Below are 19360 nucleotides of genomic sequence, written 5' to 3' on the forward strand. Positions count from 1 at the left end.
TGCAAAAATACGTCCAAATTATGCCGTTTTTCTGAAAGTTCGTCAAAAATGAACTGAAACAATACAAAGTGGTTAAATTTTCTTTCTTTGCGAGGCTAAAAACCTTTAGATTCAAAAATGATTTCAATGATTTCCCTTTCCAGACTAATTGATGCCGAATGAATTACGAAAATGCAGTTTATACATCGCGGCATCGGCAGCTAAAAAGTTGTAAATTATAAGGCCGCAACTTTTGAAGGTGGTTTTGAAGGTGAAGAAGGCTTTCTCATGTGAGACTTGATTTGTATCCTACCTTAACACATTGTAAGTCAGGTATTATAAAAAATGAACCAGAACATCATAGAATCAAGAGTTGACCCAAAATCCGTAAATGTATCATATTATTTGTCTTATAACAAATAATGAAACATAACAACGTTAAAGTGACAATGGTTTTAATACAATAATATTACATTCGATGATAGATATGGGTTAGTCGTCATATCGCAATAATATCATCATCGTGTGTAGTAATTATATTGTCCATACGTGTAATTTTAATTTGTGTATACATTTATTGTAACGTTAGATGAAATACTGCGTATAAATACATTGAACTAAGGTTTTTCCTAAATAACTAGTGGGGTCCTAAGATTACGAACGTCGAACATATCCTTGTTCTCAGAATGAAATAACGACGTGATTCCAGTATACTCTCAACACGCTGGTAGTACGATGAGAATATGTTATAAGAATCTTATAATTTTCAACAGACATAATCTGACACCATTTTTTGAGTCTATAAAGTCGTTAAATGTCTGATTGATAAAGCAGAAAAGTATTGAACCTTTAGTGAATTTGAAATTTTTTCAAAAAATTTCGTCGCGAATGTAATATTATTCGTAATTATATTGTGGTGATAAAAATAAATACTTAGAAACTGATCAGTCACCAATTGCTGCATTCATTTTTTATTCTTTTCGCTGTATTTGCCATAAGAGTTATCTGCATTATCGTGATTAGCATTGTATTTTTCACAAATATATCTCCCGTCATTACTATTGAGATGTATATATATATATAAATATATGGCATGTTTATAGGGTAGCTATGGCGGAAAGCGAAATGAACGTTCCCGGCGATTTTTACAATAACTATGTCAATAAAAAGTTGAAGTGACACAAAAAACAATGTTCATTTTGCCTGTTTTGTACAAAATCTTAAGTAACAAATAACATTATTATCAAGTTTAATTTTCTTTTCATAAATAATAGTTTCCGTGTTATTATATTATACAAAGTGAAGTTATTTACCGCGATTGTAAAATTATGGGTATTACTTTTTCGCTTTACTCTTTTCCATGGTTTTTTCTATCCTTTTTTTTTTTTTTTTTTGTTCTTTACTTTGTCTTTTAAGTACGTCGAGGGTGTTGGCATGTGTGCGCGCCGGATTTTTATGAAAATACTGTGACTACTTTACTAAATAGCCTACAAACTGCAGATGCTTTAAGGTGATATTAACAATACGTATCCTAATATTATACGTGTATTATTATACTTATCTGACTTACAATTAAATATTTATCCTGTATACTATAGTATATCATCATTATTGTATCATTGTTAGGTATATTGCTAAAGAGGCTGGCATAACGGACTGCATTCAGAAAGCGTACAAAGTATCTGTATAGTGATATTAGCATATTTGTAGAAAATGTCAAACCCGTCACACGAAACACCAGACAGTTGTATTAAATGAATTTTAAACAGTAGGTACAGGTCTGTTTACCTACATGTAATTGTTCAGATTTAAATAAACAATGTACATGCATAAGCGATTGACGCTAGCACCGAAAATTATGGCGTTGGTACCAAGATTCTTCTTTGTGATTTTCTCACTTTTTCTTCCAATTTCAGCTTCCTTCCTTTCCCCTACATAAGTATAAGCGAAATAATTGCGCGGAGTGTGCATAGTTTACTGCAGTTTAAATAATACCACAATTATGGAAATGTACAACAGAAAGTGTGTCAATTCGGGGGAATGCTGAAATCGAAATACAAATGAAAGAAGAAGAAGAAAAGAAAACCTGTTACTACAGGGTAATCCGCGCGACGGGTAACAACAACAATCTTATGCTTTTATCAAGATGAAAAATAGTAATATTGCGTGGGTATGGTGGGTATAACATATGCTCATTACCAGTTAGCCTTTTTTTCACGAGAAAGTCGGCAGCGAAAGATCAAACTATTTCTACAATATTTAGAGAATTTTTGATATACATACGCAGTTTGTAAGTAAATTGCAACAGAAAATTAAAGATGAAGAATAAAAGAAAAGAAGTTGGTATTAAAAAACAAAAAACTTGACGGAACTAACGCGTCGCACGTTTTCACAATGAATTTGAGCGCGGGTAAAATTAATGATTAAATCTTCTAACCTAACTTGTATTATTATGTATAATGTATAACCCCACGTAACGATATATATTCACATTATACGTATATAACCGCACGACACTTGGCTGCATGCACGTATTATTTGGGCCGTAGGTAGCATACTGTATGTTATGACAAGTGTATAATATAAAGATTTTAGAAACAAAATTTTGACAATTTATTCTAAATAATATGATGTTGTTGTTGTTGTTGTTGTTGTTGTTGGTTTTTTCGTCATTTCTCGTATTTTCCTTCCAATTTTTCAATATTATTTTTATCAATTTTCTCCGCCTTTCTTCGTTTTACACATATACAGTTTCACCCTGCGATATGTAAACGGCGCGTATCGTGACGTAATAATTGATTTTTTTATTTACTCTCTGTTATTCTGTTCCATTAATTTATTACCGAAAACTCTCCGTACGAACTGACGGATTATACACAATAAAACTGTGTAATTTTTGCGCAACGGTGCACGTAGGTATGTCTTACGCGAAGTACATACGTTTCATACTGCTTGCCATACATATGTACGTACGTTTTAGTCAGGATTCGTATTTTACGGCGACTCGATGTCGGTCGCGCTAACGTTGCTCCTACATCTGTAGACGTAGGCACTGATCGACAAGTCGTCGTCCGTTCTTATGCACTTGTGCGAGGTTTGGCACGAGCATCTGAAAATGAAAAAGCAAGGAAATACGTTAATGAAAAGTTCGCCAAAACTCCCCCCCCCCCAGTTTTCACATCACGATCCGGTGAAAATTTTAATTTTTTTTTTTTTGTCTCTCTAATCGGGGAGAAAACTTCGATGCTCGATGGCACTTACGTGTTCTTCAGGAAGTACTCCACCCTCCTTGTGAATGGCTCGTAAACCGCCCATCCACACGGTGCCCAGTGGTGGCAAGTTCCTTCGAAATTGGATCTGCGCTCTCGAATACTTTCCGGAAACGCGTGTCCATTTTCGACACTGATGATCCCTGCAGCCTCTGATCGAGTCTCGTCTGCGCTGCTTGTGCCATCCTGCAGTTTCCCCTCAAATAACTGGAATAGAGACGATGGGATAGATTAGTTTGTAACGTTGGAATTATATCAATTAATCCGTAAAATGACACCATCATTACAATATTTCACGAGTACTCGTAGCTTGTGGAGAATTTACGAGAGATTACTTGACAAATGATTTTACTTTGACCAGGTAATTTCTCATGTTTTCTTAGATTTCAAACGATTTTTTGAAAGTACAAAGAGATTTCTGTAAATTCTAAATTATTTCTCATAACTACCAATGATTACTAAGGCAGAATTTTATTTTAACGTTACTAATTTCAGTCTGACTTCCGAAGATATGAAATCGTTTCGAATTATGTTGCCATCATGATTACCCGAGTGAAAGATCCCTTGAGAATTATCGATCGGGTGAGCAAAAATTCTTTTTGTCGTTTTCTCTTTCTTCCGGGTTCAAACTTCTTCACTCGACAGAAGATAATATTCAATCGCAAAGGAATCATCGCTCCTCTTCGTAGAACGAAACCCATTCTCGTTTGTTCATTTATTGTTTTCAATTAAAAGTTGACTTCACATACATGGCCCTGAATTCCGAACCATGAATTCAACATTCAAACTCCAAGACATTTAGTTTCCGATCTTTTTAATCACACTGCAGAAATTGAAAAAAGTAACAACAATCTTAAGTTTTTAGATCGGCATCTGTCCGGTAATGGTATAAAAATTTTTCCAGCGATTCTAGCGGGCGTATCTCTGCATTTCAAGTGGCGCTATTTCTTACAAAACGTGTACGCAATGCGAAATCGAAAAGGTAATTTTTTCTCGCCTTATCACGAATTAGCCGGCAATTCGATCGAGAAGGAACGTGCGTTTGCCCACGTACGCGTGCAATTACAGGATCCGCAGTCTATGCTACCAATGTGCATATCGCAGCTTGCGTCGGAGTTGCGCGAGTGCAAGCTGGTGCAGCAAATGCGTCGCATATACCTACTAGACGTGCATCATCATGAATGCGTGGACTCTCAATTTATGAATGAAATGTTCCATACGGAGTCGCGTGACTCGCCGGTGGATTATTATTAAATCTAGACTCAACTGGTTCGGTGTAATTAGCGCAGCGAGGTCCACAGAGCGAAACCCCGACGACGAGCCTCGACTCTAAACGCGCGTAATCATTTCGGCGCGCGTGATTAGGAAACATCAGTTGAATCTCGCTCGCCTTTCTCTGTAATTGTTGGGCACAGATTAATTCGGGGTCGCGAAGCTGTCGCCCCGTTGATCTCGCAATAATTCGTCAGGTCGTATTCTGATAACTCACGCGTCACATACGGCACGATTGTTTATATAATAATAGCCGAATTAATTAGCGGACGCTACTTTGTTGCGGGATGGATAAGTAACGAGCTCGGGCCGCGATTCTACGCGCTCTGACAAGAGCATCGCGCTCCGGATGTAAAAACGTAGTTTCACCCGTGATTCCGCTACGCTACACCCAGAGTTGCACCGTGTTCGAAAGTTCGGACCTCGGGTACTCGGGCTTCGGTCCGTTTTACAGCGATTACTTTGGATGCCAGTTGACATTGACCCTGCTGGGCCTTTATACGCGTATAAAATGTTGCATTAGCTAGTCGCTCTACGGCGCGAGGCGATAGGAAAGGGAGGACGATAGTGCGAATAACAATCTATCGTCGTTTTTTCGGGCCGACAGGTACAGAGGTGCTCTACTCACCAATTTGTGAACGGCCGCAGCGTTGATCAGCGAGCAGAAGCACAACGCGGAGATGAGAAAGCACAGGGTCAGTCGAAACGCAGCCATGTCTGACGTATCTCGGGTTCGTCGGATGTTCGGAGCAGGAGGTGTCTTCGTCTCTTACTAATTTCAAATCTCAGCTTTTCGCCGACTGCACGCTCTGAGGTCCCGGTGCCACGGGTTTCGTCTTTCGCCTAGGTAAGGAACGCGTCGTCTCTCCGACGATCCGCCCTGCGCACACGGCTGGTAAGTCGTACAGCTGCAGTATTATTGCACTCGAGTATTATTATACTCGAGAAGACTTTTCTCTTATTATACGTCGAAGCCTTAGCCGGTGGTATTTGAAAATCCGCCTCGTGTTATACCGCCGACGCCCACAGAACTGCCGGTTGTCTTGCGAAAATGTCGTTTCCTCTCTTACGTCTGAGAGCTTAACGCCGAAATTTTCCTGTATCTCTGGCCGAAACTTGACGAACCACGCGAGACTGACTACTGAAAACTGACTCTCGCCTTAAACGCGATGGGGGGAAAAAAGTCGAGGACCTGTCACTCTCTCAAGTGTGGAGCCTCGCGCTGCGGAGGGTTTATATAGAGGCTCGGCTCAGCTAGCTCTCAGACCCCACGGTGGTGGGGAGAGACTACGCTAGAAGTTATAATATTAGTTGTAAGTTCAACTTAAGTAGCGACTTGTGGGAGGCAATAATAACAACAACAACGATAACGAATCAAGGGAAGGGAAGGGAAGGGAGCTCCGCCACTCAGAGACGGACTTTTGCTAATAATCCTCCCCTTCTTTCCCTGCCTCGCCGAACGCAACCTCGAGGAGCCGCAGTTTCAAATTTCGAACGTTCGAACGCGGCTGCGTACTACTTTGGCGGGAATCCCCGCGTGTCCGGCAACTCCTCCCTCCCGTTTTCCCCGTCTCTAATCCCCCTTACGCGTATTTGAAAAATCGATATTGATCCTCCATCGCCTGATACCGCGTTTGTACAACGCCGTGTAATTATTCTCGATATTAAATTTTCACCCGAATACTTTTCGTTCGTTACCGTTCACACATCTGCTTTGCGCGAGTACGTAAACGCGTACGTATGTATACATACACATTATACATACGTACGCACAAGTATACAACGCGACTGCTTGGCGAGTTTATCGGCAGTTATTTTAAACTTCAAAGAAAACCATTGAAATCTTTCGCGAATATTAGTTACACGAACGCTATCCGCGGCTTAAATCTCACGTGTGTAACCTCGGAGCGTCCATATAACGACGAGCCTCTTTTCGGTGTCTTTTATTCTTCCGTTCGCATGAAACTCGCGAGATTTCACTCAAAAAATTACCAAGTTTTCTTGTCAAGTTTTTCAGATAACAGAAGAGACGGAAGTCGCGGCAGCGAGCTGTTGCAAAAATATGCAGCAACGAATTTCCACCTTCGTTCCGCAACGAAACGTGTTTTTCGAACGATGATCACGATGATGATGTAACGTTGCGAAAGAAGAAAATTATACAGGGGAGAATGTAACCTCGTTATATCTATTGAATAAAAATAATTGTCTGCGAACGAGAAATTAAGAACAAGCCTCGTCGGTTTTAACTAACTAAATTCTCATGGTTTCCGAATTGGTAACGATTCCTCACCTTTCTTGACTCTCCGTGCCCGCAACTGAAACCATTTGCCGTACAAATTTGTTTTAAACAAAATTTCGTTTCACGACGAGTGATTTAAAACTTGGTGAACAATCTTATGGGGAATTTCATCATCTCTCTCCAATTTCACGGAAGATCTCCGGGCGGTAGGTTGGAGGATGGCTTAGGGGCAGGGAGCTGGAAAATTCATGCGATATCTATGGGACCGACCGTGAAGGAGAGAGGGATTTTGATTAATGGCAGTGATGCGTGACTCGACGGAGGCTCGCCTCACGCCATCCAATCCAAGCTCCTCCTCCTTCACGTGACGTCACGTCGCCTCATACTCGACCCGATTCTAGTGCAGCGGCAACAACCCAGCGTCTAACTTGTTGAAAACTTCTCGGTCATCGTTGCACGTTACAAACCATGCCGAAGACTTAACGACGCAGCGCGTCTATGTCACGTTTTTACGCTGCAGCATGTATTTCCAAATAAAGACAGCGTACAGCCTTGACTGCTCAAAATCATCGTTGTTCCAATTGATTTTTTCACCACGTGCCGAAGGGACGATCGAACTTTGTTGAAATTCGAAAAATTTCGAACAGCGAACAATGTAACGATCAATTGTCGGGATATGTAAGAAGTATATGTGCGTCTGGGAGTGAAAATCGCCTTGGCCATCCGTCGACGAAATACCCTGGACCACGTGGTGTGTAGTTCAATGATCGCAGCTAGGCGCGAGGCTCTTTCGTAATAGAAACGCAAATTCGTTAGGTATAATAAGATACGCGCGACTATTGACCCATCAAGATCACTTGTACAGGACCGATCTAAGTTTCATGTCTCCACCGAGCGAGTCTCCTACGATTAGTTAGAAATTAGATGAAACTATTGAGACGACGTATACAACACGGCCGAAGCCCCCGCGGCTGTGCGACAAGTTATGAAAAGCCAAAGGCGATATGAAAATAGAAATTTTCCTTAACCGAATATCTCTTGATAGCAGCATTTCTTTTCAGACTTTTATCGCTGCGACGTAATGATTTAACAAACCACCAAGCCCGCATGTTTGACAGTTCCGATGTCAAAAATGTTGGCTAATTAACTTCAATCGCCGATTTGATAACCCCGAATTTGTCGAAACGGGTTTTCCTCGACGGAGATCTGCCCGAACCATCGGGGGGATGATAAGACGTGTAACGCTTTTAAAAATAGAAGCTGATCAGCGATCCGAGCTTACAAACATATATTTTAATTCGTCGAACGAGCGGGCTTTGTACGCAGCTTCGGTAATTATTAATTACCGCGATCCAACCAGCAAAGGGCGGCGCGCACGTGACATGAGAATGGTTCGGGCTCAGAGGTAGTCGGAGTAAACTAGATGAGCTGCTAAACATTCTTGCGAGAAGAGCTTAAACTGGTTTACACCAACGCGTCTGCCTCGCCAGCGTATACCTTATACGCTATGCCGCGTGATTGCCTTGTGCGCGACTTGAGGATTAGGAGACTTTTCTTGTTCCCCGGAGGGTTAGCAATTTTCGCTCTATACATACGAGTATATCCGTACAGCGCCGAGTTCGCAACTTCGATAGCCCCGAACATTCGTTCGCGTACAGAGAACGATTAGACGAATTTTTTCGAGGTGTTGTGACTTGGGTATCGTACGGTAGGGATGACCGTCCAGAATTTGAAAGAAAAATATTTTTTATTTCATGTATAGATAGGTACCTGCAGTAGCTGGTAAAACATGTTTACAGTATTCTTCGAAAGTCAAGCAATAACGATTATACCTACTTTATATATATATATATATATGTATATATATATATACACTTGAACGAATGACGATGTTTTTCTTTCGCTTGAAAAAAATATGGAGGTGCGTGTTTATTCTTTGATAAAAACTCCCTCAATTCTATCGAATTCCGTTTAATCATTGCCAATCGCTCAACGTTGTTTTTCCCCGTCTCAAATCTGTGGTAGGTATATTGAGTAAAATATGCGTTCTTCGTAAGTTGCACCGTAAACCGATAACGCGTCTGAATATATTGCTGTCTCAAGTAAAAAATATTTCTTTTCTTTTTTTTATTCTCCAATGAAACGCAATATTTGCGTGAAACGTACAAACAAATGATCATCGATGAAATTTCACGTGACGTCAACCGAGTTTCGCATTACATCGAGTTGCACAGATTTTACTCAAAGTTACGTCAACCAACACACGTCAAATAACATATTTTCAACGAAGATCAAGGGTCGCAGATTTCCGTCAAAATATATTTACGACTCAATTCGACAATATTTCTATTCTGACGGTGCCCATCATTCGTCGATACTAACGCGATAGCGTATTCGTAACGCCTGCAACTGATACTTCTACCAACTCGGTTGGAGACGACTGACCATGAAAGGTCGGTATCGGGGTTACGAAAAGTGTCGAGAGTTAGGTATCGGTGGAACATGGAAAAAAAAAAGAACAAAGCAAAAAGTAGGGAATTCTTGAATTCGGCAAAATGGTCGAGGGTCTCGGATGTCCCAGCGGGGTGACCGAACATGTAATGAATAGGAGGCGTGAGCTTCGTACGTGCGGAGTGAATGACATCGCATTCCAGGGATACTTCCAGGAAGGATCCCTGGAATGCGAAGCTGCTGGCTCCTTGGCTAATCGTCAGGCAAGGTCCACGTTGGACCCTCCGGAGATTCGGAGGTGCTTTAGGTACCGCCCCTCCTCCTATCCCCACGACCTAACGACCTTTTTATCCCTCCGTTCTCCGGCTCCCCGTATTAAAATAATCACTCAATTTTCCTACCTCCCTATCGACGGACGCGTCTTTCACCTCTGCAGCGGCTCTTATCTTCTTTCTCGTCGCTTCTGTTCGCTCTCCTTCTCGGAGTCCAGGGTAAGAGGGAACCCATGACGTCAATTGGTTCCCGGAAGGGTGCTCGGGAATGTTGCACTTCTCCCTCTCGTTTGGGCCCTCGGCCGATGCTCGGCACGCCCTCCGGGTCCCACGATGCTGGCCATTTGTGATTACCGAGATTCAGTCTTCGCTTCGCTATGCCACGATACATGCGGTAAAAGAGATATACTCGTTATCTACGTACGTATATTTATAGTGAATACCTATGAAACGGAACTTCGTTGTCATTCCACCGCCGATTCCTGGATGACGCTATCTTTCGTCGACTCCTGTTTCACCGTTGTACACAGTTACGGAAATTGAAAAATTTCATCGAGTAACTTACAAATTCTGTCAAGTAAACGTCCCATGCGGATGCTTTGATTTTAGCTGCACGCTTTTTCCGCTATCCTCTTTACACATTCCACGATATCTAAACGAGTCATTTGTATCTTTACGAAGCATTCTAACGGCCGAATTTTCCACGAATCAGCGCGAGCCTTGCGATATTGCAGATCATGGGAAAATGTGGCACGCTGCACGGTGAGAAAAAGAAATCAGTAAGAAGCGAGATATTTAGTCGCTTGCATCTATTTCGCTGCAGGGTGAACTTTGAAAAAGTTTCATCAGCCGCAGCGTAACGATTCCGTAAACAGTCAGAGGGTGTGACAAAGGCCAAAGGTTCGGTATACACCGGATACAACGAGGACGCACGGATCTGTAATCGACGAACGATTAACCGGTATCGAACGTCGAATGAAGAAAAAAATTCACCGCATGATCATCGACGCGTACGTCTCTATCTGCGATGACGTCAATACGACGTTCCGTGATTAATCGAGCGTTAATTCATCCACACAAACACACAAGGTCCGACCGGCACGCATGATCTTCTCTTGAATGAGGCGATAAATCAAAAGTGGATTACTTCTTACGGCGTTGTAGCGCACGTGATGTGTGCGGAATTTTCTCAACAACATCTGCCACCACCCCAGATACGATCGTTGTTGAAACGGCGATTGGACGAGAGACCGGCTGATATCATCCGCTGCGCAAAGTCATGATGGTCTCGTATCTGGATAAAATGATATATGGTACAGGAGACTAACGGGGGCGCGTTGAGTTATCTTCAACGCATGGGGAAGAATGCCGATTTTAATGAATTGGCTTCTTTTCCGAAGGTAATCGGATACCCTGACTAATTGGAATCGGTTTTTAAACCTTGCGAAAATATCTCGTTATCTTTACGCCCACTTGTCACGCGGACCTCGCGATCTCGGACCGTTTTGCGAGGTCTATAAAGGACAGCCGAAGGACAAGATTGATGAGCTAGCCCAGGGTGCGTGAGCTAAAAGGTAAGGGAAAATATGAATAGCTTTTAAGCTTGTCTACGTGCGGCAAATCCGTCGGTCGGTCGGCCGGTATGTCTGTCCGAGTACCTTCGCCTCGGCGAGGCTGGCGGTCGCAGAACATTTTCCGAGAAGAGAGGAAGCAATTTGCCTTGGTTAGAATTTTCTTGGCAGACTCTGTTCAGCCGGGTCGATTACATAAGTCGATTCTTAAAACTTGACGACGACGACGAAGACGAAGAAGATCGGAGAACCTAAACAGTTGACACGGTCTTATCACGTGCAGAGCACGTGGTAACCCAGCCTCGTCATCGTCGTCCTAGTACTTTTGTCAAAGCCCAGCCGACGCGTGTGATTTACCCTCGATTTACCGTGGAAAAAAAATGGACACGGTTCAGCTGCGATTTCCATTTTTCAAGCGCTGCACTTTCGGACGAACGACGAGCGCGATATCCAGTCACTGATGAAAATACGTACGACCAACCGATATATCTGCATCGTATGCACTTTTAAACGTTTCGTCAGCGGCAACGTGCAAACCATGACTATTGGACAAAAATTTCCAGCGAGTTTCTTCCACATTATTGGATAATCTGGATGCGTGTATGCAAAAAAAAAAAAAAATCCCGCTCAATTTAAGGGGTTTCATTGCAAGTTCAATACTTTGTACACCTTGAACTATAATTCTAAGAGAATTGTTTCGACGAGCATTTTTGTCTTGTGTAATTTTTTTTTTTTTTTTTCTCGTGACAAATTCTACACCTAGAAGCAGTGATTTTTTTCATCATCAGAAACTCGGATCGAGCCTGTAATATTTGAATTTTTATTTCCTAATTCCAAAATCGTAAAATTTGAATTTGAGTTCGAAAAAAATGAGAAAAGGAAGAATAATGTTCCTATAAAACAAGTAAAAAAAAATGGAATTAAAAAAACCTAAAGAGAAACAAATATTCTCATCGAAACATTTCTCCTAAAGTTATAGTTTAAGGCGTACTGCGATCCGGAGTATTAAAATTATAACAAAACGCCTACGATTGAGCGGCAAGTTTTTTCTTTTTTTCTCGTTTCCGAATAACGCGCATCTACAGAATCCAAATAAGGTGGAAAAAATACCTTGGACATTTTTTAAATGACCAAACGTTTACAAGTGCAGAGTATGCAGAAATCTTCAGGGTCATAAATAAGATTTCCCATATCAACAGGGGTTAATATCCAAGATCGCTAATCGTTCAGCTCCCTCGCTGTCCGTCTGGCTTTTACCGCTGAGCGTTCGCAACCAGGTTTGATCATCTCCACGCTTGAAGGGGTATAAAATGAGAGAAAAGGAAAAAGGTCGAGAGCGCCGCCACGGTGTCTTGTGTCTGGCATTCTTTGCGCGCAACCCCCGGGATTGTTTGAGAAGCTGCTTGATTAATCGCTCGTGCATTCGAGATGCCGCTGCATCAGCCCCTGGCTTTTTGCCACCTGCGGCAGCGAACGCAGCCACTCGGTGATATTTTATCCATCCGTCGTAATCAACGGCCGCGATGATTACCCCCTGCAACACGCTCACTATTATATCCCCATCAGTCGACCCGCGGGGCTGGATGCAATTTCTTCCTTGGATTCGAGTTACCGACTCGTTCATTGCCCGTTGAAAACCGACTCAAATAACAACGAGGTTTGAAAATATCCCTCGGGTGTAGTTTCGCTTTTTTCACCCTCGAAAGGTTACCTGGAACGCTCAGAGCCGGAAAATTCCATGGTCACTTCGGCTCGCTAGAATTCGCATTCCAACTTCGTTCCGATCCAGAGTTGGAAAATCGCTTCTCCACGCGGTTTGTAACTCGCACGAATCCGAGAGGAAGTCGTGACGAAACTTGTCCGAAAGTTGAATATAGAATCTGTCACAATGGACCTTGCAATCATCGTCGGTCTCTCGGAACGGGACGAAGATCGTGAGCAGCCCTCGATCCTCGGCGATTTCGTGACCCGAAGACGTTTTCCTCGAGGCTTAAGCGTTTCGAACGGCACGTACGCGATATTAGAAACAGATTTGGAAAGGTTTTCAGGATTCTTCGAGGCCCTTTTACCCTGCGGTCGCAGGGCTTAGAAGGGCGAGGTAAATAAAACGTGGACGTGGGCACGTACAATCGTAGTAACAATGCCTTCGTGCCAAACGGCGCGGAATACAGACGATCAGCTGATCCGGTCTAGCTTTTGGCCCCGGGTGAATCACGTTTGAAAAATATTATTAGCGTCGCCGCGGGGGTGGGGGAGGGGGTTGTGTTGGCAGAAGAGTCGATTGGCAGTCGGTCGTCCGTGCGCCCTCGTTTGAACGGAGATGACGGTTGTGCCCGGAGTTTCTGGTTCCCGAACCGAAGCGACCCGGTCGATTCCAGGAGCGCGAGCGTCCGAAACACACCCCGAGTAAACGGCGAACGATCGGATTTCACGCGGTCTATTTGGAATTTCGATATTTTTCATCGCCCTTACTTCCCCGATCGAGAGAGATAGCCGCCCGAGAGGATTCGCAACGAAATTAACTCACGCCTGCACGTGATATTCCGCGGTGAAACGAGGCGAAACAAAGATCGTTCAAATTGCATCACGTCTCGCTATTTCAGTCTTAACCGCGACGACGACGACGACGACGACGATCCCGAGATCTTGGCCTCGTCGCTCTGCGTCCCCCTGCAGGTATATAAATCTCTGATAATTTCTCGTCTCTCCGCGCTTGCCGTCTCCGTTCACGCTTATTTTCACTTTACCAAATCTATTATTCAGAATTTTCCGCCTAATCTTACCTGCGTGAGTTAAGATACGCGTCGTTTGTCGCAAATGATGAGATCCTGTAACGTTAAAAAATCACCAGTGCATCCATAGGTATAACGTACGTGAAAGTAGCTGAGAAATAAACCACAAAATCCACTTCTGCACGACTGTACGATACATCACAGATTTTCAATGAATTCGATCCCGCTGAACGGATCGGAAAAAAATCCGTTCGCATCAGGGCCTTAAATTCTTATCAATTCGATGCGTATCTGTCTTAAAAATCAAAGAAGACCGGGTTCCGGTGTAAATCGTTTCGGTTGCAATCGAAAAGACAACAACAAAAAAAAAAAAAAAAAGGACAACGTTAAAAACGGAATCGCAAACAAATAGAATAAAAATCCCCCTCGGCGATGTTTTCAATTTCAAATCGTCCTTAAAACGTTTCTTCCAAAACTGAGATCGCGGATCTCTTTACGCGGCAACGTCGAAACGGGAAACCGTTGCGTTCGCCCCCCGTGCGTGATTGACGCGATAACGAATGGCGATAAAAGAGAAGGACCATCGTCGGGCAGTGATCACTCGTCAACGGCGAGGGAATAACGGAGGTAAGGGGCGTTAGCCGTCGGATCGTTGATTCCCAGACAGCGCGACGCCGATTATTTCCGTCGCGACGGAACGGTGCACGCAGGTGCTAGACGACGTTCCCCGGGTTCCGAGCGCGGATTTTCTCGTCACCGATCAGACCGCGGAGTCCGGCTATCCGTCACGGAGGCCCGGTCGGCTTGCCAGATTGTGCAACGGTCGTTGGAACCTCCGTGCACCAGGTGGTTCGGTTTGCGTATCGAGTCTTGGCTGGAAACCAAAGCGACCGAGACGCTGGCTGGATCGGCAACTCTTTTATTACGTCTCAATTTTCATTTCTCTTCCTTGCGGAATATCCACGACTACGTCAAGTTTGTCGACGGCCGTTGTAGCGCAGGAAAGAATAGGAAAGGAAACTAAAAGCTTGAAAAGTACCAAGTTGAGAGTTAGGATTGATTCGAATCGTTATCCAGCTATATATATATTCTTCAAAGAAGAGTTCTTAATGCTTGTATAACAAAAAAAAAAAAAATTTACACGACTAGTGTTTTGGCAAAGATATTTCGATTTTAAATATCGACGTTTGGGAAAAAAAAAAACCGAAAAAAAAATTTCTCCCCTCTTCGATAAAGTCAGAAACAATTATTTTCGTCTCTCGAGGCGTCGCGCAATAAGCCGTCTAATTAAAAATCCTCATTATTCATATCGGATTTTTATTATTTCATTAAAAATGATCCGTAAATTTATCAAGCGAAAAATTACAGAAGCGGTGAATTTCGAGATTGAAATCGGCGCGACGTGATTGCAAATTCGGGGTCTGGAGCGAGACGGCGCCGTGATTATTGAAATAAAAATATTAGGGGAAAAGCGAAAGAAGATCAAATGTCGGGGGGTTCGGTCTCCGGAGGATCTAGGTACTCGACTCAAATAAAATACAACGGCGGATCGTTTGATGCGGCCGGATCCACTAAGTATCGCGAGGCGAATTTACGCGTATTTACACAGACGGATACCGAGCGCCGGCGCCCCAACGACGTTATACCTTTCACCCGCGTCTCTCGTCTCGACTAAAACCGTCCTCAAGTTATGGGAACCGACACGTTGGATGTCGGCATCTGCGAAATGAGCCGCGTAACGAGGAAGATGCGAGATAGAGACACCTTTTCACCCATTTCAGCGATTGCGATTAACCCCCCCTCTCGTCGGTGAGACGAAGAGGAAACACCGAGGAAAAACTTACAGGACGATTGATCTAGATCGCAAGACCGCTTCGTGTTTCTCGTTGAAAAACATTCCTAATCACGAACGCACATTTGCAATGAAAAATAGTCGTCCATTTGCGAAATCAGATTGCAAATTTACAAACTCCGCGGGGCGAAGTAAATTGTGTCGTGCATTTGTCTTAATTTGCAATGAAAATTTCTGTCTTTGCTAAAATTTACATCGGGAAAACGCAAAGGAGTAACTGGAATAAAACTTCCAGTACAACGTGATAACTGGGTAACGTTTTTTTTTTTTTTTTTTTTTTTTTTTTTTAAGATGAATTAATTTGACGGTTGGTCAATTTTGAAAAAAACGCCAGCTTTTCGATCGGCCGAAAGGAGTTTTGGTACGCTACATTTATCGCGTCGAAAAACGAATTTCCTACGCGTACGTCGGTGCAACTTGTCGTTAAAATAAGGGGGTGGCACTCGATCAAGGGTTTTATTCCTTCGCCATAAATACTCGTTCACCGGTTATACAGCCACGTCGTTCATACGTGTCTCCAGCCACATTACAACGTAGAGCTAGGGATCTTATTATCAGATTAATCAAGTTGAAAGGTAATCTAAGCGTGTAATTGGTGCCGATTTGTTACCCCATCTCGTATCGTGCTATTAACACGGGTTAAGGACGGAGACGACGCGACGGAACGGCGGCATTTCGCGTCCGATGGTCGACCGGATTGAAAATGATAAATTAAGTAGACAAAACCAGCGTCTTGCTTCACCCTTTAACTTCGATTTGCAGCTAGGTGTACGCGTAAGGCAGAGAATGAACCGGAGAGGTTCGTCGATTACCCCCCAGCAATAATTGCTGGCATCGAGGAGGAACCGAAGAAGACTCGATTGGCATATCGTATTACAGCGCTCGTCCATCACGTTCGTATTTCGAACGATAATCGATCGGTGGAACTATCTCAGTGATTATAATTGGTTGGTAATTTTTGAAATTTTCATATTGGAAGCTTCGCGTCTATCTCAGGATTAATAGATCGATAAACGATTCTTCGGTATTTTCAAATAATCGAACGTAGAACAAGTTTCTGCTCTTCGGTTTCCCTTCCTCGGTGATACAGCCGAGGGACGGTTTAATTTAAGTTCAATTATTACTGATTAACACTCGTTGAAACCGGACGAGAAAGAAGGCCAGACATTGACAGAAATAATTGTCACGATTATCGCCCGAGGCGGGAGGCGCCGTTTCTCGTTTGACTTCCGATGTTCTTCGGGGCGGTAAAAAGGGGCGGACAAGGTCTGACCGTAGGATCGAACGACTCTTTAGTCGGAACGACGTTTCGTCCGCCGTCGGTGAATTGGTTTGAAAAGAGAGAAAAAAAAAAAAAAAAAATTACCGTCTTTTCCGGAGGAGCGTAAGCAGCGCGACGGAGTTTTCCCGTCGCCTTGAACGTCTCGAAGACAAAGTATTTTTTAAGTATATATCCGAAGCGTATAGGCTAAATCGGTTGCCGCTGGTGAATCAACATTTTGGAAAGCGCCGGAGAGAGAGAGACGCGTCTAGACGCACAAATCGTTCGAGATTTCAGAGCCTTCTTCCTCTCCGCCCGGCCTCGTCTCGATCCCTTCTTACAGCCACACCGGCACATGTCGTCGTATCGTTACTTTATATCACGCTCCTTCGTTTTGCGGGCTTAAACCTACCGCTCTAGTAAACCACGATGCATCGGGTCTATAGATAGGAACCGCTTCGAGCTGATCCGCGGACCAAGGTACGTACGTGCAACCTACGCTCTTCATCCTCACACCCCGCGATTATAATTCTAGACAGGTTATTAAATTACGAAGATTATTTCGAACCGGGAAAAACCACGGTTACTTTATTTATTCTTATTTTATCAATTTATCGTCCTGCCTCGCGTTACGTCATTTACATTACGGTGTGTATATGTATACAATATATACACGTTAGGGTGGCTCAATTTTCAACTCTTTTTTGTTTAAGGTGCTGCTAGAAAATTTGACGACAAATATCGAACAAAAAAAAATAAATAAATAAATTGATGCAAAACCTGGAGGAGGTAGGAAAACATTTAGAGATCGTCACCAATTGTTGAGATATTTTTTATTTATTTTTACGTGTACACTTTTAAATACATGTATTAGTTTATGCTTTTCGTATAGTGGTCCAATTAATCATTGTTCATAAAAATCAGTACTGAAAACGAAATAGGGACATCAAGGCGATGCGATGCTTCTCTTTCGGTATCAAAACTTGTTAGTCAAATTTCTCCGAGACGATTAACCTTTCGGATAAAAGACGAGAACGGCCAACTGCGGAATTGTTAGGCGCGGTTTGATGTTGATCAATGAACGATCAATTGGACCACGGGACAAAAAAAAAACAACAAGCTAATATATGTACGAATCCGTGAGGGGTACGCATAAAAAAAGTAAAAAATATCTCAACAATTGGTAGCGACCTCTCGATATTTGCCTACCTCCTCCAGATTCTACGAGGGTATTTTTTTTTTCTCGATATTTGTCAGAAATTTTTCAGGTAGCATCTCGAAAAAAAGAAAAGTTAAATAACGAGCCACCTTAATGTACGTATTGTACATACGTACGTATAAAGTATATACGATACTAAAACTAAGTGTGTGGGAACGGCTGCAGCTGTTGGAAACTTGTCAATTCTTCCTAGATAACGCTAGCTTCGGTAGACATCCACGTGTAGGTATACAAGATGTACGATATTCCACGAAACTACATGTATAACTTAAGTTATATGTATATTGCGAAGTGCGTGGTAATATCGTCACAACGCTCTGTTGGCCTCAATTTTCAATGACTCCGTCGCGCCATTATATTCTTATATCGATAAATAAACACACTGTGACCATAGATTTTTCCTAAAGTCGGTAACACGGACGATAACGACTTTTCTCAATCGGACATTTATATGTAACAACATTTAATACAGTTTGAATTATTCAACGTATAAATGACAACATGCAGACAACATGCCGCGTGCAATGATAATTTGCAACGTAAACGTAGATACATTAGTTCAAACATATTACAATCACCATATCTTCGCGTAATAATTTGCTGAGCCTGCCAAACATGGCGGAAGAAAAATGTTTTGTCAATTCAAATAAATCGGGTTGTGTTCGATGATTTGACGAGTTTTTGTTGCATCTAATGATGTTTCATTGATTAAAGAATAAGAAACCACTTTTTTTTTCAAAGACAACCGCAAGAATTCCTTCTCTATGCAGTGTTTGTAGATACCGCTGCGCACAAGCGGTGCCATTGAACCGATTTGGATGAATGATTGTTCGTTCAAGACGTCGCTCATTGTCAGCATGTCAGAGTAGTAGACAAGCCATCGTAATATATAGTGTATACCCAATGGTTGTCTATGAACCGAACCCACCCCGAATTGCGAGAACTACGATTTCGTGAAAAGTCGCGAATTTTCAAAGTTCAACATTCCAAATGCCGACATTATCTTTCCTTGAAACATCACCGATCATTTCATTTTCCTCGATTGAAGATATCAGCCAAGATTCTCAGATTTTGGTATCGTCGTCTTTGTCACCATACAGAAACAGTTCAAACAGTGAAGTTAACATGTATTTGAAAACAGTTCGTAAATTTTAAAAGGGAAGGAAAAAGAAAATGAAAAAACAGATGTATACAGACGAAAGAAAAACAACGTAAAGGAAAGATCTGGTCCCTGTGGTTTATA

General features: G+C 42.5%; 1 protein-coding gene across 1 annotated transcript; it reads right to left on the reverse strand.

The window, feature by feature from the left end:
- Positions 1 to 417: 417 nt before the first annotated feature.
- Positions 418 to 5741, reverse strand: LOC124211245 (uncharacterized). The gene is made up of 3 exons (XM_046610095.2): positions 5149 to 5741; positions 3241 to 3455; positions 418 to 3088 (listed from the first exon to the last, which is right to left on the reverse strand). Exons 1-3 carry the CDS (start codon positions 5233 to 5235, stop codon positions 2974 to 2976), a joined length of 417 nt encoding a protein of 138 aa, XP_046466051.1. The 5' UTR covers positions 5236 to 5741; the 3' UTR covers positions 418 to 2973.
- Between the last annotated feature and the right edge of the window lie 13619 nt (positions 5742 to 19360).

The sequence above is a fragment of the Neodiprion pinetum genome, chromosome 2 (assembly GCF_021155775.2).
Source record: "Neodiprion pinetum isolate iyNeoPine1 chromosome 2, iyNeoPine1.2, whole genome shotgun sequence".
NCBI classification, from domain to species: domain Eukaryota; kingdom Metazoa; phylum Arthropoda; class Insecta; order Hymenoptera; family Diprionidae; genus Neodiprion; species Neodiprion pinetum.

Excerpts from the sequence above, each read along its gene's own strand:
- LOC124211245 (XM_046610095.2), bottom strand. The coding sequence starts at position 5,235 with ATGGCTGCGTTTCGACTGACCCTGTGCTTTCTCATCTCCGCGTTGTGC. Across the intron at positions 3,456-5,148 it reads CTGCGGCCGTTCACAAATTG|TTATTTGAGGGGAAACTGCA; the intron begins GTGAGTAGAGCA and ends TCTCTATTCCAG. Across the intron at positions 3,089-3,240 it reads GAGTACTTCCTGAAGAACAC|ATGCTCGTGCCAAACCTCGC; the intron begins GTAAGTGCCATC and ends TTTCATTTTCAG.